Here is a 25294-nt window from a genome sequence, read left to right as displayed (position 1 = left end):
TTTAAAAAATCAAGGGCAGCAATTCCATTAGGTTTTAAGGCTATAGCTTGTGTCTTAGCTCTCGCCTAAGGGCTAACTTAGTGGTTCCTGCCTCTGAGCTATTACTATATTCCTTCCTAGCCCTGTTCTGGCCCTCCATTGGGAACAGCTACAGGTATGTCCCTGTCCCTAACAGCCTGCTGCTGTCTGGAATTTTGGTCATTTTCCCCAGTGAATGTAGTACAAGGATGTGTTGAGGCCTTTGTGGAGCTGGCTAGAGTCAACTGCATGAGGTTACATGAGAGAACTGGCCTTCTCACCATGCTTCGTGACCTGTGACACCTGGCTAATGATTTTTCCTGTGAGCCATGTAAAGCTGAGGTCACTTGTGAATGCCTCTCTTTGTATATCTTTCTTTCTACTCTCACTACTTCTGGTGAAATTCTGAGAATCCTACGTATTTGCATCATGCCACTAATCCTTAGGAAAGTATCACGACTACTTAAAGGCTGATTTATGATTTGTCAGAAGAGAAAAAGCACCCCAAGAATTTCATCCTAAATCGAATCTCAGTTAATGATTTGAAAGATCCTAGAACATTTTGATTTTAAATCCAGAACGGCATGCCTGTAATCCCAGCACTTAGGATACTGAGAGGAATGCCAGGAGTTCAAGGCCACCCTGGATCACATAGCCAGATGCTCTTTACAAAAAACAACAACAAAACTTATATGTAAAAATGTACTTAACTTAATTTTACAAAACATTATGGCAGAGTAGTCATTGTGCTGAAGCCACTTTTGCAGTGAGTTTTCTCTTAGGAGTCATGAAATCATTAGGAAGACAGATTTTGAAGGTCATCCAGGATGACCTAATCAGTGCCAGGGCCCTCTCGCCCATGTCCCGGGCAACACATCAGTTTTGCATGTGATGGGCCAAGAGAGAGGCAAGGACTATAACTGCTTCTTCTAATTTACAATACTAACAGACAGAGAAGAATCACGATGCCACTTCTTAAAGTTTAAAATACCATGGAGAAGGAAGGTGGAGGCCACAAGGGTTTTGCTGAGGCCCATTAGAAGTCTCTTCCTTCATGGCAAAACATCACTCTTCTTATATATTCACATGCATTTTTCTTTAATTCTTTCTAACACACCCTGTTAATATTACTTTTGGTCAGCAGAATGGGTGATTATTATTACTGTCAAACAGAATGTTTTTTTTTTTTTTTTTTTTTTTTTTTTTTTTTTGGTAAAGAGCAAAGATGTACATTGTCTCTCCCTCTGGAGTTAATCCAAATGAGCCTGCCAGACATCAGATGAAAAAAACAGTGTCCCCCAGGAAGTTGTTTCAAAAAACTTGAGACAGTATAGAGCCCACCTACATATACATGCAGGCAGGCACAGTGGTCCTCTGGACCCTTGTGGCATATTAATAGGTAAGCGACTATTACATGGTGACATTTTTTTCCCTAAACGCCTCCAATTTGCCTGCTTCAGTCAAACAAATTGTTAGGAGCACTTACTAACTCCTTGAAATGCAAAATTCAGTTTTGAGACAGGCTCTCATCTAGTCCAGTGCTGGCATCTGAACCAGGGTTTTGCACATGCTACATTGCACATGCTACACAAGTACTCTGTTGACTGAGCCACATCCCCACCCAATGACTCTTTATTCAGAATCTCTGCTTTTGTGGGTGCGTATCAATGTTAGGTCTGATCCATCGTGATTTTCCTTCATGATTTTTTTTTTTTAACAGCAATCCCTTGGATTCTACCTGTATAAATTAGAAAACCCACACCTTCTGTGGGTTACAGATTGTATCTCACCCTCGGGAGCACGCTGGGACCAAAGTCCAGGTATAGGTGTAGAAGCAACAGGGTTGGTGGCTCTCTGCCTCAGGGCAAACCGGAATTGTCTGGCTTACCTGACAATGGCAACAGTCACCTGCCTTACCTGGGAGACCTCACTCAGGAGATGCTCTTAATGGTTCAGTCAGTGAGTGCCAATCCCCTCCGGTGGTGAAGGCTGTTCCTGCCAACACACTTCTGAATGAAGCGCTCATCAGGCTGGGGCTGTAGCTCAGCCAAGAGTGACGCTAGCATGCACAAAGCCCTGGGTTCAAATCCCAGCACTGGACTAGATAAGCTCCTGTCTCAAAACACCACCACCACCACCACCACCACCACCAGCACCAGCATCACCAGCGCCAGCACCACTGGAAACAAAAAGCACTCTTCAAAGGCCCATATATACAGAGCCTTAGCACTGAGGAGACGGAGGCAGGATGATCTCAAGTTTGAATTAAAACTGAACCATGCAGCAAGACTGTCTCAAAACAAAACAAAAGGGTACTTGCCTGCAATATACAGTGCTCTGGGCCACATTCCCTCGGGAAGAGCTCACTGGAATTTAGCAGGTCTACACCCCCAGCTCCATCAGAGCCCTCCCTGGATGCCACTGCAAACTGTAGGATCATATTCTTTCCCAAGCAGCACGTCCACACTACTATTGTTACTGAACACTGTGTTCCATGCTCTTAGTACCTCCCCTCTTAGGCTATTCTGGGTATCCAAACACATCTGCATCAACAAAGCTAAGATGTCTCCACTCAACAAAAGAATCAGACTTCTAAGGAGCATCCAGTAAGTGAACAGGAGCCTTTGAACCCATCACTTCATTAGGAGCCATGTTAGGGCATGTGTGCCACCCTCTCGTGCATTCTCTCAGCAGCCATGACAGCTTCGCCTCACAAGCTCCACCTCACGGTTAAACTGCTGAGGCTGGCAGGGTTGCAACAGCACCTGGCTATGCTAATCCCCACTCCCAGGCAAATGTTTGTGCAGGGCCTATGTACAGACACAGAAATACTGCGTTTGGACTTGGCTTAACCTAGTCTATGCCAACCTTTTCTGCAAGTTTACCTTGTATTTTAAAACGAGCTTTGTACTTTTTTTTTTTATGATTATCAAATTTTATATGATCCAATTTTTTTTTTTCAATGCTGTTTATTCAGGAACATTGAACAATCCTCGGACCCCGGGGAAAGCCAGCCCACAGCTTAAATAGCCTCTGGGTAGCCAACCCAGGCGTGCCACGGGGGCAATGCAGATAGGTCCACATACATGGAAGCAAGCCAGATCCTCGGCCTTAGCCAAATGTGGAATTGTTCGTGACAGAGAGCACTCACCATCGGGAAGGTGGAAGGCGAAAACCAGCTCCATCTTTAAGGCATAGCATTCCGCAGCTCTCTACAGTTCCCCCTTTTTGTTTTAGACGCATCAGGCAAGAGTAGAGGTCTGATCTCTGATATTAGAAATAAATTGGGACTTTGTACAGATGTTCATTTAGGTGTCATCCACCCAAAGAGCATCAGACCCGTCTGATACCTTTTTCTCAGAGGCGGGACCTGGGGCATCAACCCGCATGCAATCAGACATGCTCTTCTCTGGGTCCAAAGCGGCTGACCCTGAGTGCAGTGCTTAGCCTCGCATCCTGAGCGTATCATTTTAGCTTTTTATGGTATCCAACATTGCTTGGGGAGAATGTCCTGCTTCAATGGCTGTAAAGGCCTGAATGATCATGGCTGCATCACACTGTTGTGAGACTCTAATCTTGCATATATACCACAGGCAAACCAAGGAGACCAACACCAGAAGGCCTGCTAACACTCCCATGCTCGCCCATTCCTTCAGATGATTCATGGCTGCAGCAATCCATGTTGATAATCCTGTGGCTAGTCCTGCGTCCACTCTGGTAGAATTTACTTTGATCACCTCCCTCTCGGGGGGGGGGGAGCAGCCTTACCAGGCCACAGTAGAGGACAATACAGCCACTTTTGATGTGAACTGACAGACTGAGATCAGAAAGGAGAGGAGAACCTCCCCTATTAGTGGACTTGGGGAGTGGCATGCAAGCAGAGGGAGGAGGGAGGGGCTTATGGGGGGATGCAGAATGAATAAAGTGTAATTGATGAAAAATTTAAGAAAAAAGGGAAAAAAATAATTTAAGAACCTTAAATGACTTTCAAAATTGGAGGAAAACATGGAGTTAGTCAATTGGCATGGAGCACGTCTCGCCCCTGGGGGCAATGGTCTCCTGAACCTACTCAGACCTCGGACACCACCACTGCTAGTTCTAGAACTGACGCAGGATGTTCCAACGAGGGGTTAAGGCTTCTCATAATATTTCCTATAAGCCCACACCTGTTTGTCTATATCCCCCATTTTTATTCATTATTAGCCAGATAGAGCCAAGTAATTGTGGTAATGATACTTGCTTTTTTGCCCAATGCTGGAATGCTAGTACATTTAGGTATGCCCTGGTTACTCGCATGCCTCACTGGGTGCCTGTGCCCATTGATGCCCCTCACGCTATGACTCTCTTCAGACAGAAAAGGGATCTTGGAACTACAGCCACCATTGTTACTACCATCTCATTGACGGCTGTTGGAGCTACCACCAGGGCATTAGCCATGAGTCATACTGGGCAGACTGCTCAGACCCTGAATAATCATTTAGCCAATGTAGCTCATGCCTTAGTTGTACATAAAGGAATTAATGCTCAACTAAAAGGAAGCTTGATGGTGTTCAATCAGAGGATTGACCTCTTGCAGGAGCAAATAGATACCCTATGGCAAATCGCTCAACCTGGCTGTCAATGAAAGTATGCTGGACTTTGTGTCACTAGCATACAACATGAGAATTTTCCCTGTGCTGCAAATCTGTCTAAACAATTGTCGAGCTATATTTTAGGTAATTGGACTGGAGAGTTCGATACTACGATGGAGCAGCTGAGAGTGGCCATTGTCACAGTAAATTCTACCAGAGCTTTGTACTTTGAATGGCTCATATACACAATCAGTCCAAAGGACAGAGGGGTAGGAAACTATGTATTTAGAGACAAGTGTACTGATAAACACAAACATCTAAATAATAATAAAATAAATTATTTGTATTATAACTTTGAAATGTTATACATGAAAAGATTGAAAATGTTTTTACTCCCCTTTCAGAAAGAAAATACAAAATGTTGGCATTAAGACAATAATCACACTTACATTTAACAGATGCTGTACTTCACAACCTTTGCTCGTGAGTCCACTAAGACTTGCCCACCTACCCCTTCCGAAACATTCTACTTTGCAAGAACTGCCTCAGAATTGCATTTGCTGGCAGGTGGGATGTGGTCCAAACCAGGATGTGCTATTACTGTAGAATATACTCTATAAAGTATAAAAATATATTCCCAGTTCCGTTTCACATTTTACACTGACTGATTTAAAATTCACCACACGGCTCTTATCCTAGTGCCTGGAGCTACTAAGAGCAGCCCAGGTGTCCTCATGTCACCCGCCTCTTCCACCTGGGTGAGCAGGAGTATCCAGGGCAGACACCATGTGTGTCTCTATGGATGGCTTGATCTCCAGCGAGGGGCCATAAGGCACACTGGGAGAGGCACTTGAAGACAAACTGGCTACAGCTTTGATTTACACATTTTTGATCTGCTTTTAAAAACGGGATTGTAAAATAAACTATTTTTAAGCAAACTTTTACTTTTTCTAATGGACATAATACTCTTCTTTTTCAACAGAAAAGGTAAAACTTTTTATACTCTTTGTACTTTAGAGCTGCCAAAAATTAGGACTGTCATTTGCTAGACCTGGGCTACAGTAAGGGACACATCAATCTGTTACTTGTCAGGTCCAAAAAGCCCAAGAGAACTTGCTGTTTCCCCATACAGAAGTTACAACTGTCATCTCCATTACTGAGGATGTTCTACAGCTCAGCTGACAGCTGACAAGACTGTCCCCAGTGTGACATTCACCTCATCTACCTGTTTCATTAGAAAGAGCTGATTTTCTGTCACAGAGAAAATGCAGAGTACATTTAACTATAAACTGGCTGAGGATGGGCACTTCTCTTCCCGGTAGCCTGGGAAGCAGCCCTTTTGCCCTTTTGCGGTAAACTTTGCTGGTCGAGGTCTTCTTACATTATGGGACCTGCTCATAAATGACCTCAAATTAGTTAATGGCTCTTAGTACACTACAACATGCTGTACGTTCTTTCCTTGCTGGTTCAGGGCAGTTTATTCTGACATGTTACTCTGGTGGTGTTCACGCCTGGCTGTGTGGTGGATTTGTTTCCCGACAGTGGCACGTTTTCATCTGTCTTCCGATGAGGTCACTCAGATCCAAGTTCGACTAAAACTCTGCTGTATTCACTTCATCTGCAAGGGGAACCGGCACAACGACGCCCTGCCGGTGCAGCTCCCGCAGAACGTCCAGTATGGCGTCCAGCTCTGTGCGGAACCTGTCCAGCTCCCGGTTCTTTAACTGTGCAAGTCGCTTCCATTTCTCAACTTCCTTATTTTGCTCACTTTCTACTACTTGGCGTGTTTGCTGTATTATCTGAAAACACGAAAACTTCACATTATTGTTCCAACTCATAGTGGAAATGAGGACAGTATTGTGACAGTTTTAAAGAGCAGGACAATACTGAGTAGGTATACCCAGAGCTTCTTGGTGGAAAACTCCCATCAACCATAAAGCTTAATGTGCCTTTTTGTCTTCAAAGGTTTACGTAAGTTTCTCACTATCTGTTATGAAATGACTCTCCCATCATCCCCCAAAACCACATGTTGTAACTCTAAGCCTTGGCGTGGCTATATTTCCAGTGAGGGAGTAAGTTAAATTAGGTTGTGGTGATGGGGCCCTGAACTGATAGATAGGATTGGTGCCCTCCTAAGAAGACACATCAGGGAGCCTTCTTGCCTCCAGGAAAGGCTGCTCAAGAATGAAGCTGCCAGGAAGACAGCCTCAGTAGAAACCAAATCAGCCAGAAGTCCTGATATGTGGCCTCCAAAACATCTCCGCTTGTTCTGATCACCTAATCTAGGAGACTTCTGTCATGACGGCTTGGGCAGGCTAACTGCTGCAGTGTAGAGCTGAGCATTGGCACCAAACATCACATCCTCTATCTTTAAATGCAGTTAGCCTGTTCCTAGTGTTGACTGTGATATATCAACAGTCATCTTTTAATATAAATTTTATAAATATTTTAAGCTATTTTTAAACATTTAAAATTATTTAATATATGTATATATATGCATTTATTTATATATATATAAATGTATGTGTGCTCTGTCTGCATGTATACTTGCATGCCAGAAGAGAGCATCAGATCCCTTTATAGATGGTTGTGAGCCACTCTGTGGTTGCTGGGAATTGAATTCAGGACCTCTGGAAGAATAGCCAGTGCCCTTAACTGGTGAGCCATCTCACCAACCCAGATTTTATAAATATTTGACATGATTTAAAAATGGAATATTACTCCCAGGAAAATAAATGTAAAACTTATTAGGTACCCATCAGTGATTAAGGACATGATATTTGTTTTCTCTCTTAAAATATAAAGAAAATCAGTATTACAGTATTTGAGATTTAAAGTCTCATTTTCTATTCAAAGCTATATTTTTAATAAGTTTAAAAGATAATCAGAGTGGGGAGCTGGGGAGGTGGCTCAGTAGTTAAGAGCACTGACTGCTCTTCCGGAGGTTCTGAGTTCAATTCCCAGCACATGCTCAAACTATCTATAACTGTAGTCCTATGGGATCTGATGTCTTTTCTCCAGTGCAGCCATACACACAGGCAAAATATCTATATACATAAGATACATAAATAGATACCGAAACACTTGAGGAAAGCTTTTGGGAAGGCTGTAGCAGCCACAGCCACGAGCGGTCACAGAGTAAAGCACGGCCAGTGCACACACCGCCTCACCTGCTGCAGCTCCTGCTCTCGCTGCTTGTGCCTCATTTCCATCTGCATGATCTTCCTTTCCAAGCCCATGAAATGTTTCATCTCTGGGGTGTGGTTTTCTTTGGCTTCTTTCAATTCTTCCAAGAGTTTTGTAATCTAAAATTGAAGTAGGAATTGAAAAATCACAACCCCAAGAACACAATTATTTTCAAGTAAATAAATCTTGAAAATCAAGAATATTTGTTTAGGATTTCTCAAGTGGCACCTTGGATTCCTCTAGAAATTATGATGGATGGATAGCTTCCATCCTCATGTACAAGAAGTAAAGGGTAACTAGCTGAGCTGATCTCATGCTCTGACTGTCTGGACTACATTTCTTCCATGACTGTAAGGGGGCTCCACTGAGTTGGGCGCTTTCTTCAGCTTCAAGGTATTAGTAACTGCTTTGTGATTAGAAGTACAGCTCAATCAGGTAGCACTGCACTGTGTTCAATACACGGGAAGAACTCAGTAATTTTATTTGTAATTCTCTGATGAACCTTATACCACTTTATAATGTTGGTAATTTGCTCCACATATAAATAACTAATTGCCAGAGGAGAATTAAGTAGGGGCAGTGGGGTGTGTTGTGTATGTGTTTTGGCTGACTATTCTTTTGGGATCCCAGGATGTAGACAGATAGAAGGCACAGTACTTGCCCTCATGAGTTAGTCATTGCAGGACCTCTGTTTTCTCACCACAGAGAAAATGGAGCTATTTTTATAGCATTAGGAATAACATGCAGGGGGTTTGAGAGACTTTTACATTAGGCACAGTGAGGCAATTAACTGCATTTTTTTCTATCATATATTATGTTCTATCAGAGATCTGACTTCACTAATTGCTATAGCTAAGGCAATAATAAGAAAATGAAGATGGATAATTGACACATTCAATCACATCTTATATAAAATACCCATTATCTAATAAAAATAATACTATTTCCTCAATCTCACCTAAAGTAGATGGGGGAAAAATGAATAGAAAAGCATATTAGATCAGGGCCAGTAAAAGTATTTTAAATGAGAAACATCCCAATGGCATCACAGTCACCACAGAAATATGCTGTCTTGGGCTGGGGTGTTCTGCAGAAGGTTAGGGAGAGGCTAACTGCTGGGCATACAAATGGTGTACACTAGCCGGGCATGGTGGCGCAGGTGGCGCAGGCCTTTAATCCCAGCACTGGGGAGGCAGAAGCAGGTGGATTGCTTGAGTTTGAGGCCAGCCTAGTTTACAAAGTAAGTCCAGAACAGCAAAGGCTACACAGAGAAAGCCCGTCTCAAAAAAAAAAAAAAAAAAAAAAAAAAAAATTGCATAAACAAATGTACAATGACTACTAAAAATTATTTAGAAAAAAATATCCCAGGCATTATGACTGAACAAAAAGCTGATGGGAGTCATAATTATATACAGAATGGATGTCAAATATTCAATTTCTGTAAGCCTAATTTTGGGAGCGTGTCAGGGGCTTCATGTATCCCAGTGTAACCACTTTGCCTCTGAGCTACCACACTAGTTCCTCATCAACTTTTTATGGTTGGAAAATGATTTTGTCATCTAAGTCATTGCTATCTGATGCAATACCTGTACGCCCATTCCTGGTCTTTTGAAGCCAACAAATAGATGAGAAATCTAACACAGCCAAGGATCTGTAGGGTGGGGCAACTCCTAAGAGGTGGTTGGCAGGGTTCCTACGGCAGATGCTCCTGACTTGAGTCAAAGTCAGTGGACAAGCCCCAGTGAGTTAGTACTGAGCATACACTAGATGGCACCCTCAGCTAATTACATTTCTACTTGTTTACTCTCTGATCCACAAAATGCAGTATTTCTAGGACCTAGATTTTTACTAATAGACTCATAGATTTTACTAATAGACTCAAGCCTAACATTTTTTGATCTTATGTTGGCTAGTAGCAATGGTGAAGTTATTTCATTTTCTTGGCATAGACTTCATCTTTATAATGAAAAACAAAACAAAACAGTACCCACTCCTCCATTATGATCAGAATAAAAGAACTAGTTCATGTACTTAGCATAGTCCATTCAGACCAAACAATATATACTTGTTTTTACCATTGTCAGTCTTGTTAAATGGTTTAAGAAGCAGATAATGGAGCTACATGCCAACAGAAAAATCTACTTAAATATACTGTTAGGGAGAAAAGACAGACATTTAAGCTTCTGAAAATCATACCCATCTATACATCAGTGACTGTACCCACACACTACTTGCACCCTGTGTGAATAGGAAAGGGTGTAGCAAAATGGGGGTAGTGGGGCCATAGGTGATTTTTACAGCTTCTAATTTATAACAACTAATATTAGTGTAAAATATATTTAATCCATGCTCAGTAGGCATAAAAATATCAACAGAAATCTCAGTTATATTAATAGCTGATAGTTATTTTACTTCAGTAAAATATGCTTCACCCAGATTGTGTCACTGGATGTGGAGCTACAGATGGTTGTGAACTACCATGTCGGTGCAGGGATTTGAACTCAAGTCTAGATGAACAGACAGTACTTTTAAGTGCTGAGCCATCAATCCAAACCCCATATGTTGAGTTTTATATCCTGCAATTCTTTCAAATAATTTTAACAGTTTTTTTTTAAATGGAGAATTTAGGGTTTTCAACATTTGTTACATCACTTGCAAATATGGATTGTTTATACCTTTTTCCTTTTCAATTTGGATACCTTCTCTTTCTTTTGCCAGGATATTATTATTAGATAAGAGTGGTGACAGTGGCTATCTCTTTTTGTTTTGTTGTGCCAGACTTTAAAAGGAAACATGTTCATTCTATGAGGCGTCTTAATCATGTTTATGGTTTCATACTAAGCTAATCCCTTCTTGCATGCCTGACAGGTATTCAATTGATCACTATGTATGAGCACGTGATGTGCTCTTGAGCTCAACTTGCTAGCATTCTGTTGAGAATTTCACATCTACATTCCTTGGAGATACAGGTCTGTAGTTCTCATATTTTGTTATCTTTGGTTTTAGTATCATGGGAATAGTGGCCCAATGATTTTAACAGAGTTCTTGTCATTTCAATTTCTTGGATTATTTTAAGAACTGTAATTTTTTTTTTTTAATGAAATTTTGTAGAAATCCACAGTCATTAGGTTCTGGATTTTTAAATAGTAGACTAAATTACTGCTCCAACTGTACTAATTTTTTGGTGTTTTACTTATATTTTATACTTCTTGATTTGATTTTAGTATGTTTGTAGATAGAGTTTTATCCATTTCTTTTGGGCTTACTAGTTTTCCATATAATTATGCATAACTATTTCTAATGATCCATTATAATCGAGTTAGAGCAATAAAAATATCTCCCTTTTTCTTGAATAGTTTAATTAAATGTTTGTTTATTTTGTGTTTCCAAGGAAGCACTTCACAAATCTTTTGTATTGGGTTTTGCATGTTTTCTCTCTGATGCATACATTTACTGCTATACAAGCCTCCCAGTGCTCTTGTGGTGCCCTACAGACTTTCAGGTTGTCCTTTCAACTTGCATGTTTCCAGACTGATGTTTTGATTTCTGCTTTAACCTTAATTTCCAATGTGCCATTTGGGAACATGTTATTCAATTTCCACATTTTGCAAGTTTTCCACTGTTCTTTTTGTTGACATATAGCTTTTATCTTCTCTGTTGTCTAAGAGATACAATAAGATTGTAATTTTTGAAAATACTGAGACTTGACTGTGGCCTAATGCCTGATTTACCTTGGAGAATGTTGTTTTTGGATGAAATGAGCTGTGGGCTGGTTACACTTAGCTACAGTGTTGCAGTTCATGTTTCTTTGCTGGTCTTCTGCCTATGAAGTTTGTCAGCGCTGGGAGTCTCCAACCATTGCTGCAGTGCAGTCTATCCCTTTGGAGCTGATATTTTTTGGTTTTTTTGTACTTCAGTGGTACTAATCCAACTGTTGTGTCTGCCTAAATCAGTCTAGTATATACTGTACAGTGACCCCGTGGTCTCTCTTTAGTTTCTGATTCAAAGTCTGCTTTATGATGAAGCACAGCTCATCTTGCTTGCTCTTAGTTTTCATTTGCATATCATTTCCCAGTCCTTTTTGAATTGAATCCATTTACAGTCAAGATTATTAATTACAGGTATCAACTTTCTCCTGTCATTTTGTTAACTGTTTTATGTATTCTGTTCTACCTCTCTTATCACTTAACTTCATGGTTTGGTCTCTTTCTCTTTTAGGGATCTGCTTTCCTGATAAGTTTTGTAAATGTGTGTTTTCATGATAGTCACTATTATTCTTTTGATTTTAGAGTAGAATATTACTCATTTCTTGTAGGCCTGTTTTGTTGGTGGTGAATCCCCTCAAGTTTCTGCTTATCTAAGAAAAAAAAATATTATTTTTTCATTCTAAAGGGTAGTTTTGTTAAGAATAGTGTTTTTGGCTGTTTTTTTTTTTTCTTTCAGCAAATTCAATACACAATCCTGTTCTCTTTATGCCTATAAGAGTTCACCTTCTAGAAATATGGACTCTATCTCTTGGTTTCTCTTTTAAATGTAATTTAATGCTTTTCTCTTGCAGAGCCTTCCTGTTTTGTACTTTTTTTAATTAAATTTTTATTTTTTATATTAATTACAGTTTATTCACTTTGTATCCCAGCTGTAGCCCCCTCCCTCATTCCCTTCCAATCCCACCTTCCTTCCCTCATCTCCTCCCTGCCCCTCTCTAAGTCTACTGATAGGGGAGATCCTCCTTCCCTTCTATCTGACCCTAGCTTATCAGGTCTCATCAGGACTGTCTGCATTGTCCTTCTCTGTATCCTCGCTAGGCTGCTCCTCCCATGGTGGGTGGGGAGGTCAAAGAGCCAGCCACTCATACTTTTAATACATGGATTGTAATGTGCCCAGTGAAGGTCTCTGTTGCTGCTGAATCTAGATGAGGGTCCTTTGAGCTTCTTTTTTGGAATTTCCATTCTCCTAGAAAATCTGGGAAATAGCTGCATATTTTATCAAATGGACTTTTAATGTCCATGCCTTTTTCTTCTGCAACTTCCACTATGCAAACCTTGGTCCACTTAATGGTGTTCCATTGGCTTCATAGATGTTCTCCTCTTTCATTTACAATCTGTTTCTTTGTGGACATTTTCATTCATATTTGAACTGTTTTCATTTCTTTGTCTGGTTTCTTATATTCCCTTTCATGACTTTCCTTAAGATCAATAGTTTGAATTATTTTTCAGGCATTTTAATAAATTTACTTCAAAATGGGACTTTTGGAATTTATGTTTCTTTAGCGGTATACTATTTCATGTCTCTTATGTTCCAATATGATGCCTCTGTACCTATTGTAGTTGTTTCCCCCAATTTTTGGAAGTAGCTTTTATAGGGAAATTTTTCTTTTCTTTTTCCTCCAGTTAGATATGATACGGGCTTTCCGTAGTGTGATTTGGTTTCTGTTGTGGATGAGCTTGAAGTTCAGTCTCTGTGATTCCTTGGCAGTGACTGTGTCAGCATTGTCCGTGAGCACTTCCAAAGTCTAGACTGCAGATTCATGAAAGTGGTTCTAAGTTCTGTGAGGGCTTGTGTCTGTGTTTATGGTCCTGGAGCTGCACAATGGGGATGTGATGGGGATGGATGGGGATGTTCTCAGGTCACATGGGGAAAAGTGCTAGTGGGGCTGGCATTTGTGTTGTTAATTCACATGCCTAATAAATGGAACACAGATGGGAATGTCCAGAGGACAGGCTTGGATGGTGACAGGACCTTTCTGCATCAACATCTGTGGGGTGAGTGCTGGTGGTGTTGGGGTTTGGGTAATGCCTATATTCTTAGAATTGTAAGATGAGGAATGGAAACTTCTGGGGTGATGGGCAGCTTCAGGTGATAGTGGAACTGTTTGTACCATCGGTGTCACCTGTGGGTTGGAGTTATTAGGGAGATTCTCCCTAGTTTTGGTAACGAGTGTTGGACTTTGGTAGTAGCATTCCAGAAGCTGTGGGGCACAGGTGGAACCTTCCTCAGTTCCTGAGGGTCAGGAATTTCTGAATTATAAGCAGCAATACCAAGGCTATGAGGCCATGGATTATGGAGAAGAATGATTCTAGTTCCCATGCAGTAGCCTCTGTCATGGACCTACAGGGCATGGAGAAGCCTGTGCTTGTCCCTAGGAAGCAGGTGCAGGCACCAGGCTTCATCTGCTAGCCCCTATGGCAGGATGGAATCTAAGTGTGGCTGATGTAGCATGTTGGTCTCTTGAGTTGAAGGGGCACTCAGTGAGAGTAAAACAGTTATTTGTAGCTAGTTGTCCAAAGTAGATTTACTACTTGTAAAGACTACGGGCATCTAGTGAGGACTGCCGGTCTGCTGCTATCATGGAGCTCACTGGTGGTTTCTCATTTGTCTTTTCTTGGCAAACCCCTCATGGCCAGGAAGTCAGGCTTAAGTTTGTAGTTTTTCTTTGTTCTCTAGGTTGCTTCCCAACTCTAAAACTGTTTAGGATGCCACTTACTTCCTCCCTGTTCTAATCCCTCTTCTTGAAATAAAGTTTCCCTTTGTCATCTGGTTCTTTGATGCCCATTTTGTAAGTATGGTATCTCTATAGAGGGGATCTTGTGACACGTCTTTAGGTTACTGGGAGGTCAAGCCTTGTCATCGGATTGTGGAATTCTAGTCTCTAACTTTCTTTGTTTCCTAGTTACAAGGTGAGTAACTCTGCTCTAACACACGATCTATGATGCGCGGCCTTCATACTGCTCTAAGCATCCTAGCCAACTGCTCAGGATCTTGAATGTGCAGGCCAGCTTGGAGCTTGGGCAGCTCAGGTGGAGGATCACAAGTACTGGGATGACACTAACCCATCACTACGCCCAGTGTGGTTTCTGAGGGATTACAAGCATGCGCCACCATGTCCAGCTTGGTTTCTATGAAGTGGCTGTAATTTTTTTTCTCCATGGTGACATTTGTAATCAGTGAAGCACATACACTAACTGCACAGGGTAGGAATCAATCCCTCATCTGGCGTTAGGATTTCTGGATTGATTTGAATCCTTTCTCTAACTCTAGGGTGCAAGGAAATAAATGAAGACTTGAGTAGTCACTGATGATTTATAATGACTGCTAACTCATAAGTGATGAGCTTTTTTTGTTACGAGACAAGAGCTAATGTGTGCCTCACGAGACTGACTGATGATACGGTAAAGGTTGACTAAAAGGTCTGCACCCCTTTGCAGCAGCAGATTTTTAAACAGCTTTGTGGTTTGAAAATGGTTTAGATAAAAAGGCTTGGGACATACAGGCTATCTATTGAAAAGCCCTTTCAGTAACCTGGCATTAGTACCCTAAGTGAGAGAGGCAAATTCCCAAGGACACTGAGGATATTTGCTTTAACTATATTCTGAAGTCTTCCAAGTCACAGCTTTCTGATGGCCCTTAAAAATATTTTTACAAATATAAACTAGCAAAAGATCTAACAGATTTTACCACTCTTTAAAAATGTATACTGCACCTTCGTTTGTGGCCCTGCAAAGTAACAGGATTTAATCCTTGCCTGGGCAACTAGAATACAAAGTAAAATCCACCAATCAGCTGCTTTCAGATGCTGAGCAATAGCTCACAGGACTGTGACTCCTCAGAGAAGCTGAGCTCTGTCACTGCCCAGTTTATCATGCAGCAGTTCAGCTTCAGGAAATAGAAACGGTTCTTGTTCAGTGGTGGGAGCAGTTCATTTTCCCTTCAAATTGAAATGGAATGCCTCAGTATATACAAAGCTAAGGAGCAACAGGTCTTCATCAGTGGTAGGCCTATATTAGCCAATGCTACTGCAGCTCCTGTAAATGAACTCCATATTAAGAAGCAGGTATACAGACTCAAAGCATATCTCTATTCAGCAGGCAGTAGCTTAGGAAGTTTTAACAGGACACAGCTTCAATACACACTGTAGCTGTTTAGTGTTCAGTGTGTCCTAGTGCACGAATGAACTGAAGTTGTTACTGGAGGAGCAGGTGAGTTACTTGGAAATAGGCTGTTAGAAAAGCAAGTTTGGCCCTCTCCTGTCCTCCTTCTTCCCCTAGGATGATACACTATAAAGGCCCCATTAGCTACTGGCATGATGTTCTAGGATGTCTGAATTAACAATGGGTTTTGATTAATCAAGCCTTAGGATGTTTTTATAACAGCATAAATCCGCAAAAAATGTTTCCTATTTTCAAATATCTTGGCTACTCTGAAAAGAACTGCCTTAATCACTGTGTCCATAAATTAACAAGAAGATAACTTGGTTAAAACTGATCTTGTTTTTTTGGCCCTGCAAACATGAACATATATTTCCTGTCATTGCTTGTTCTAACAGCTTTAGTTCAATTCTGTGAGATCCTATAAGCTTACTGATTATGGCTAAGAACATTCTGTGCGCATCTTGAGCGCTGAAACGCATACATACACATGTATGTATGTATGTATATATGCACACATGTGTTTGTGTATATATATATATATATATATTTTAAACTTCCTAGAATCAAAGGGACCTTAGGCCAATGAGCAGTATCTAATGATATTGCAGCTGATGACACAGCATGACTATCAGTGTTACAGGAAGCCACATCCTAAAACATGCCTCTTTGACATGTTTTTCTGTGGATGATAACCATAACACAGCAAACAGAAAGTTTTCTATGCACACTTTTTGTCTAAGGCAGGATACAGAGTCTTTTACTGGCATCTGCTCGGCTTCTATGAGCCCATTGAAGATGACACCAGGTGAGTCTGAAATCAAACCTAACTCGGAAAGTTTTCTCCCATTTATTCTTTCCCACAGTTTGCTGCCTTCGGCACTCGGTGGCTTTCACTGTCTGGCTGTATGCACGTAGGTTTACTTGCTGAGGGCAGAGCTCTAAGCCACTGTATAGTCCTTTGCCACTGAGTTTTCTTCTGCTTGGTGAGGACTGTGTGTGCCAATCAACTTGTTGGCTTTTCTTGAATTTCATTAATCTGTTGTTTGTTACAGTAGCCTGTATCAACTAAGAACCCACAGAGCCAAGGAACATTATTTTCCTTGACAGTTTCTAGAGACTTTGACAGGGATTTCTGAGAAACCCGATTCTTCCTGGGATCTTATGGATGGTGTCTTAGGTAGGGTGGCAGCAGCCAGTTTAATGAAAGAATTCTTACTAAAGCCATTTCCCCCTCTCCCTCTTTTCCTCCCTGGCTTTTTGAAACAAGGTCTCACTGTGTAGCCTGGGCTAGTCTCAAACTTGTGCCTCAGTTTTACAGAGTGTTAAGATTACAGGAATGAGCCACATGTCTGACTTCCCAGATGAGGGAAGAAGGTAAAGTCTTTCCTTGTCCCTTCCTTTACAAATCCTGATTGTCAGGAAAAAAACAAAAGGTAAAACTCAGTTCTTTAATGACTGATTCTCACAGAATTAGTTGCATGTGGTTACTGGCTGTGGATCTTTTTTTTTTGTTGTTGTTGTCTTTTTTGCCATCTGCTGGAACAGGTAGAGCACATACCAGGTTTTATAAGCCTTGCTGCTCAAGTCAGGATAAAGGACTGGCCAGTTAACAATTTTTACAAATGGATACATTTCTCCGTTTTTGTTTTTTTTTCCCTCATGTTCTAACAGCATGGCTTTTGTGACTAGTGAGAACACAGGTTTTCGCCAGCTAGAAGGACATAAATGTTGGCTTGTGTCAGGCAATTTACTAGAGGGACTAGGGTAGACTGACAAGCACCACTCTGTGTGCTGGCTTTGGGCCTACTGGGGGCCTTTGGCTTCTCAATCTTTGTTGCTTGGTTGGTGCTGCCAAAGTTCCCCCAGAAATAGCTGCGTCTGCATTTGTAGGTCTGACTGGAACCCTATATTCCATAGTAACTTGAAACAAGTCTCCAAAACCACCATTCTTTTTTTTTTTCCTTGTTAATTTTCTTTTTTTTTTTTTTTTCAATGCAGTTTATTCAGAAACCTTGAACAATCCTCGGACCCTGGGGACAGCCAGCCCACAGCTTAGATAGCCTCTGGGTAGCCAACCCAGGCGTGCCACGTGGGCAATGCAGATAGGTCCACATACATGGAAGCAAGCCAGATCCTCAGCCTTAGCCAAATGTGGAATTGTTCGTGACAGAGAGCACTCACCATTGGGAAGGTGGAAGGCGGAAACCAGCTCCATCTTTAAGGCATAGCATTCCGCAGCTCTCTACAGTTCCCCCTTTTTGTTTTAGATGCATCAGGCAAGAGTAGAGGTCTGATCTCTGATATTAGAAATAAATTGGGACTTTGTACCGATGTTCGTTTAGGTGTCATCCACCCAAAGAGCATCAGACCCGTCTGATTACCCACCATGTAGTAACAGGTGTTTGATGTCTCAGGCACTTTGGGAAGGAAACTTTGTATTTTAGGGGGCTACACTATTAGCAGCTTTGCTCAGGAAGCCTGTACTATGCATAATAAAGCTACAAGACTTACCGGTTGAAGACAGATGAAGGTTTCATTGTGTAAGTCACATTAAAACAGATTTGGGTTTTCATTTCTAAACTGAAAGCAGACTTTACATTAAGTTACTAATGATTTTTCTTTATAGGACGGAGATTTCTAGGTCTATATGTTCATTTGTTTGAAAAAAAATCTACACATACAGATGAACCTAACTGAAATCTCTTAAGAAAAGTTATTTAGTCCAGTGTTTTGGTTATTTCTTACCTGTTTCTGTAGGATTTCTTCTCGAACTTGAGAAACTGCAAAGGATTCCTGTTTACCCTGCAGCTCATTAACTTGACCTTGATAATGTTTTATAAGTACCTAGTGAATTACGACAAATAGGGTTAGTCTACAGCCATATAACCCTGAATGCACCAGACCGCTTCTGATCTTGGAAACTGAGCAGTGTAGGAGAATTTGGCTAATAAGGCTCCTCCTTGACTACTATGTAGATAATATAAGAAAGCTGACTCAGGACTGAAAAACCCGTTAGAAGTAAACCTTTGTAAAGCCTAAGCTTTGGAAATGGGCAGGATTATCTTCATACTTTGTGGCTAAGTAGGATATTAGTCTTTTTTTTTTCTTAACTAAAAGGTTATAATACCTGTGAACTAAAAATGACAAGTTCCTAGATAGAGGAATTTGGAATCCATGAAAAGACTTCCTTCAGACATTCTAAGAATGTGTGGAAGGGCCAGCTCTTTTCTCTGGGACACTACACCTTCACTGTTTTAATGAGCAGATGGCACTGACTTCCACAGAACTCATGATTTTTGCAATATTACATTTATCATCTCAGGAAAATACATTATGCGTGTTACTGTGGCATTAGAATGTTACTCTCTCACTGTCCCTGCAAGTCACTCTGCTGCAATGCCAGCTGCCTCCTGACACCTGGAGAGGGTCTGCAGGGGCACCTAAGTGCTACTTAGAAAAACACTCCAGAAAAGTGTTTCAAACACTTCTCACACCGTGAGAACTATCTTCATTCCTTACATTCCATCTGGTAGGTGCTTCCACATCTACCTCTTTGTAATAGGAGGGCACTTCTCAAAAAGTTTAACAACATTTTTGCATCTGATGATTTACAATGGCTTACAAATACTTTGTAACCTGTCCTATTTAAATACCCCCAAGGAAGGATTTTTTTAAAATTATAATGGTAGGGAGTGGCTACAGGTGGCAGAGAGAGTATGAAGAATGCAGAAACACCTTGAAGTCTCCCCTTTAAGCTTGTCTTAAAGAAAATAAAAGCCTTTAGGAAGGACGAGAAGCAAAATAAACACGTACCTTCATTCACCACTGCTTATATTTCTTTTATATACTGTTTTAAATAAAAGTTTTATTTTCATCCTAACAGTACAGAAAATGGCAGCTATTTTCAGATATTCAAAGTACATGTACCTGATATCCAAGAAGGAGGATAGCAGTTGAAGGAAATGCTAGTTGTCAGCATTTCCCATCCCAGCTGTTGGAAGCCTGCACTTCCTGTGGGCTGGAGCCCTGTGTCTCTGCTCATTACTTTCTCCCTAGTGCCTCACTGACTGGAGTCATTATTTGTTCCGTGATGAAAGGTGAGAATGCATGAGGAATGCATGAAGATAACCACTTGGGTGGAGGGAGGGAGGTCAACATGAAAAGTCAAATGATAAGGTCCTGGTCAGCTAGACGTATACCTCAGCCATAGAGGAAGACCTGAGAAGTATAGGCACAAGTCTGCATAAACATCTATAGGGCCTAATTTTAAGGTAAAACGGTAAGTATATAATAATGGTATCCCCTCTCTATGTATAAAAATTAAGTCAATAATTATTTTCCATTTGTATCATTAACCTGAAAAAAATTTAGTTAAAACATTTCCAGATTAAATCATATTCTGTCAAAATATTAAAAATATACTATTAAAGTCTCAGAAAAACCAGTTACCTCTTGAGTTGTGATTTTGCGATTCAGTTCAGCTACTTTGGAAGAGGAATTTTCTATTGCATTTTGGCAAAGGAGTTTCTCTATTTCCCTCTGATGAGATGCCTTCAGGGACTCAATATGTGCTGCAGTGTCGTCCTTGACCCTACGGAACAAATACAAGAGAACAGGTACAGTTGATCTCACACCTGTAATTAAGCCCAGACTCTTATCCAAAACCTAGAAAGGAAGCACCAAAGAGTAGTTACTACTGCTGCACATCAGCTGTGTCCAACAGCATGCTTTGAGCTTCTGCAAGCACTCACGGGCTAGCATTTTCTAGGTTTTGTCAAAGTAGTGGGTTTAGGAAAAGTGACACACAGAGATCGCTCAGAGGGTGCAGATCTGTAAACTGTTCAGCCTGAGATCAAGTTAAGCCCAAACGGAGTTTAAAATCTGGGCTTTCCACTCTTCCTTCCATCTGGAGCTATAGTCTCCAAGGGACTGCTAGGTTTCAGTTCACCTGCATGAGTTTCAAGCAACTGCTTAGTCATTCTGTCTTTTAAGGTACACTCAGATTTCAGGAACACTCACGATTTCTTACTTGGGTTCTTGTTTGGATAACCACAGCAGTTCTCTTTAAAATCCTTAATGGTTTTTATTGACAGTGCGCTACTATTTGGGCATGCAAACTACATGGATAGTGGCATGTTGTGAGAATACAATAATTTTATGGTAATTCACAGACAAAGAATTAATTTGTATTGTATATGTGATGATTCGTTTGTCTGTGACAAAGTATGTGCATCCCAGGCAGTCAAATAAGTGGCAATGGCTACAGTCACTATTCCTAACACCTACAATGGCAATTTAAAAGTGACAGGCAAGCATCAGTTGCTTATTCGCTATTTCTTCAAGGAAGAGTATAGTTAGAGTTCTAAGAAAGGACTAAAACCAAACCACTCATAATCTAACTCTGTTATAGTAAAGTAAAGAACAGCCTCAAGCTGGGCCTAGCAAAACTCTTCAGATCAGAGAAACAGACTAACAACACTGGCAAAACTTTCCTATAAAACAAAATTCCTATATAAAACCTTAAATGACAAACTTAAATTTTGTATTATTTCTAGGAAAGATTACTATTCTCCCCCAATCTTTAAACAACTAGATTCAGTACTGGAGAAACTGGTTTCACCATGTAGCTGTCATGGTTATTTAATTACCAAAACTGCTGTCAATCAATCACTAAGCATCGTGGGTGCCGTTTCCATGCTCATCCTGCTTGAGTGAAACCACGTATTTGTAGGCATGCAAATGCAGCGCAGTCTTCTATCTGTTCTCTGGAACCACAAGGCTGGTAATAACTGATGCTTATGTAGGAGTTGTGGGTGGGAGCAAGCAATTTTCTGAGAATGTGCCAAAAAACGTTTTGTGGAAGAGGCAAAACTTGAATCAGAACTGAGCAAAATATACAAAGAAACATGGCAAGTTAGACACAGAGATTAATGTGAGAGTGGCCATGGGATTTGAGATGCTAGGTAGAGAAATTTAGTATTGATATTTAAGGATGTTGGCAGTTACTGAAAGGGCCCAATGACCATATGACTATGAGAACATTTAGAGAATATTATTATTGTTATTATTATTTTATTTATTTTTAAAGTAAGATGATTGGGAGAGAAATAAAGGATGATGGGGTGGGAAAGTATGACGACCTGTTAGTACAGAGAGGAAGGTGGTACAGGTACAAACGTTTATAGGCAGTGACCTCAAGCAATAAAGGAGGTAAAACTGACTGGCAGTTGGCATTAATAGTTAACGAGCATGGGCAGGAATGGAAGTCTGAGGGGAGAACTAGGGTAAAAAGAGAGGACTCTTTGCCAGTCACCCCAAAGACCCGGCTTGGACTAGCATGGAGGTTTTAGCTCATCAGAATCTGGTGTTTCCTCAAGTAGAAAATAATACACTGAAAATACTCACATACTCCTACTACTACACACACAATATAATAAATATATATTATTTTTTATATATTATATTTTGGTATCCTGGCCTCTAAATTGCTACCCAGCCAAGAATGACTTTGGATCTGATCCTTCTGTTTCCTTTTATCAAGTGTCTGATGCAAGGATGGCATGGGTACACCACACACTCTGTTTCTGTGGTGTTGGGGATCAAACTCAGGGTTCCATGTACACTAGGCAAGCATAGTAGCAATTGATCAACTGCATTTTTTTAAATGTAGTTATGAATATATTTCAAGGTGAAGCTATTATAGTAAAAACATGGTTCATAATTAAACTCCTTTTTTGTTCCCATATATTTATAAACAAATTAACCTTTTACCTTTTCATGGAGTTTTCAAAATGGCTTATTGCTGCTTCAGATTCCATCTTCAGCTTATTTCGCTCTGAAATCAATCCCTCTAGCTCATTTCTTAATCTGTAGTTTTCTTGCAAAACTTCTGAAATATGGGTATCAGTAAAGGTGTGTGGGTGGTACAGTTTGGCATCCAGGGTTTCAGGGAAGGAGTTTGCATTTGCTCTAGTTGGGTGCAAAACTTCTTTCTTAAGCCTTTTGGGTGACGTTTCCTCTCTGCTTCTGGAGCTCTGCCTAGACAGCATCACTCTCCTCTCCTTCTGGAGCCTCTCCACAGTTTTTGTAAGATCTTGTATCTCTCTCCCCTTTGCTGCCAGTTCTTCATTGAGTCTTGCCAGCTTTGCTTTAGCATGTGCCTGCTCTACCTGGAATTCTATAGACTGGAGGTCCTGATCCTCTTTGTCATTCTTCTTGTGTGCTAACTCAGCATTCTCATGTTTGAGAACACCTATTTCAGCTTCCAGCTTTCTTACAGTGATCTGATGGGCTTCCTTTATGTCCCCAAGTTCTGTCTCGAGGGCCTTAAGCCTAGACGAGCTGTTGCGCTGGTTATGTGGCGCCTCCTTCGTCCTGCAGGCAAGCAGCTGCTCCTGCTCCTCCAGCCGCTGTTCGTACTGAATCTGAGGAAAGATTTCAGGACCTATGAAAACCCTGTTAAACATATCATTACTTACCAAAGCCCTGCATTTTACTGTGTTCATATGAGTCCTCTGTCCAAACACGTATTCTTAAGTCTTCAGCTTTGTTTGCAAATCAGATGTACTGGGGCCCTAGTCTCTGAAGGGTGTAATAATATCATTTAAAAATTGATTCAAATATATTAGATAATGTGTGCCTATAAAGTCTTCAAGTGTTGTACGTGCCTACAACCCCAGAACTTGACAGCTGGAGGCAGGAAATATCGTGAAATATAAATAATAAACAATTTATTCTATTTGGAACCAGGTACCAATGTTTGCTCATTTGTGAGTATTTACTGAGCTACAACTTCATACTAGGCACTGGGAGAGGAGTGCAACACAACAGCTGCCATGTCCTATGTCACTTACAGTAAAGACACGCACATGCAGGGGCTGAGGCAGTGCTTCCTGCTGGGAGACCTGGGGAAGTGGGAAGACTGCATAGAGACAGCACGTTTACATTTGGTCTTGAAGGATGATCGCTCTGTCTGAGATAGAAAGGAATTGCTGGCTGAGCTCAAGAGACATGCTGGACCTAGACTTCTTTTACATGGAATCACACTGGCAGGCAAGGATGCTCAGAGTAGTCTTTTAAAGTGAGGGCTGGAAACAACCTGTTCCCACACTCCATATCTGCTACCTGTACGTACCTTCATCTTCTGAAACTGCTGTTCCATGGTGCGAAGGCTTTTCTTTGCTTCTTCATCTTTGCCCTCTAGTTCAGCTTCTAGCTTTTTTATCCTTTTCTCCATAAACTCTACTGTACTTCTATCTACTGAATCACCAGCTGCCGAGGCAGCCAGTATCAAAGCAGGTAAAGAGTTGGGGTACCGTCTCTTCAGAATCCCTTCCATTTCTTTAACCTATAAAAATGTGTTAAACATATATAGATTGACAAATATGCACAAGGGTGAAGCAGTTTAATATCTAAGCTTAGATTATGCTACAACAGTAATGTCAAGGATGCTTACAGCCTATCTTATGCTAAAGCAAAGGTACTGGAGTGCAATCATTTCAAAAGGTTACCCTCTAACATCTAACTTACCTGCTGACACAGAGATCATCTCACAGTCACTCAAAGCACACCTTCAGTCCTTCTGATCTATTGAGAACAGCAAGTCTGGAGTATAGAGCTCTTGTTCTTCTCACTGGTCCCTTCCTGTGACTGCACTGGCTGAGAACGTACTGCTATACACAGACACAGAGCTGCTTTTTTTTTTTTAATTTTTATTTTTTTTAATATTAGTTAGTTTGTTAACTTTGTATCCCTGCTGTATCCCACTCCCTCTTTCCCTCTTTCCCTCCCAATCCCACCCTCTCCCTCCCTCATCTCCTCCCTGCCCCTTTCCAAGTCCACTGATAAGGAAGAACCTCCTCTGTTACATCTTATACTGGTTTATCAGGTGTCTTCAGGACTGGCTGCAAAGTCCTCCTCTGTGGCCTAGCAGGGCTGCTCCTCCCTGGGGGTGGGGGTGGGGATAGGGGAGGAGGTCAAAGAGCCCGCCATCGAGTCAGAAACAGTCCCTGTTCCCCTTATTAGGGTACCCACTTGGATACTGAGCTACCAAGGGCTACATCTAGGCAGGGGCTCTAGGTTGCATCCATACATGGTCCTTGTTTGGAGAAACAGTCTCAGAAAAGATCCCTGTGCCCAGATATATTTGGTCCTGTGGAACTCCTGTCCTCTGCAGGTCGTATTAACTCCCCCCCTTTCTGATTCCCTGCATTCTTAGTATCTGCTTTGATACATGGCTAGGTAGAGTCTTTCAGAGGCCCTCTGTGATAGGCTCTTGTCCTGTTACTTGTTTGCTCCTATATCCAATGTCCATCCCATTTGTCTTTCTAAGTGAGGATTGATCATCGTACCTTGGGTCCTCTTTCTTGTTTATCTTCTTTAGGTGGACAGATTTCAGTATATTTATCCTATCTTATAAGTCTATATAAGTGAGTATATACTGTGTGTGTCTTTCTGCTTTTGGGATACCTCACTCAGGATGATCATTTCTAGATCCTACCATTTGCCTGCAAATTTCATGATTTCCTTGTTTTTAATTGCTGAGTAGTATTCCATTGTGTAAAAGTACCACAATTTCTGTATTCATTCCTC

The 25294-nt window shown here is 41.0% G+C and overlaps 1 protein-coding gene across 1 annotated transcript in view; it reads right to left on the bottom strand.

The window, feature by feature from the left end:
• Window positions 1-4911: 4911 nt before the first annotated feature.
• Cep162 (centrosomal protein 162) overlaps window positions 4912-25294 on the bottom strand; it is a 69299-nt gene continuing 48916 nt past the window's right edge. Inside the window, exons 22-27 of the mRNA XM_060384635.1 lie at window positions 23838-24050; window positions 22475-23127; window positions 20153-20294; window positions 18449-18547; window positions 7760-7894; window positions 4912-6388 (exon numbers count right to left, since the gene is read on the bottom strand). Coding sequence (XP_060240618.1) covers window positions 6182-6388; window positions 7760-7894; window positions 18449-18547; window positions 20153-20294; window positions 22475-23127; window positions 23838-24050 — 1449 coding nt within the window. The 3' untranslated portion in view covers window positions 4912-6181. The remainder of the gene's footprint in view (window positions 6389-7759; window positions 7895-18448; window positions 18548-20152; window positions 20295-22474; window positions 23128-23837; window positions 24051-25294) is intronic.

The sequence above is a fragment of the Meriones unguiculatus genome, chromosome 6 (genome assembly GCF_030254825.1).
Source record: "Meriones unguiculatus strain TT.TT164.6M chromosome 6, Bangor_MerUng_6.1, whole genome shotgun sequence".
Classification (NCBI taxonomy): domain Eukaryota; kingdom Metazoa; phylum Chordata; class Mammalia; order Rodentia; family Muridae; genus Meriones; species Meriones unguiculatus.
Note: the sequence above shows the minus strand (reverse complement) of the source record. Positions and strands in the feature narration are given on the sequence as shown.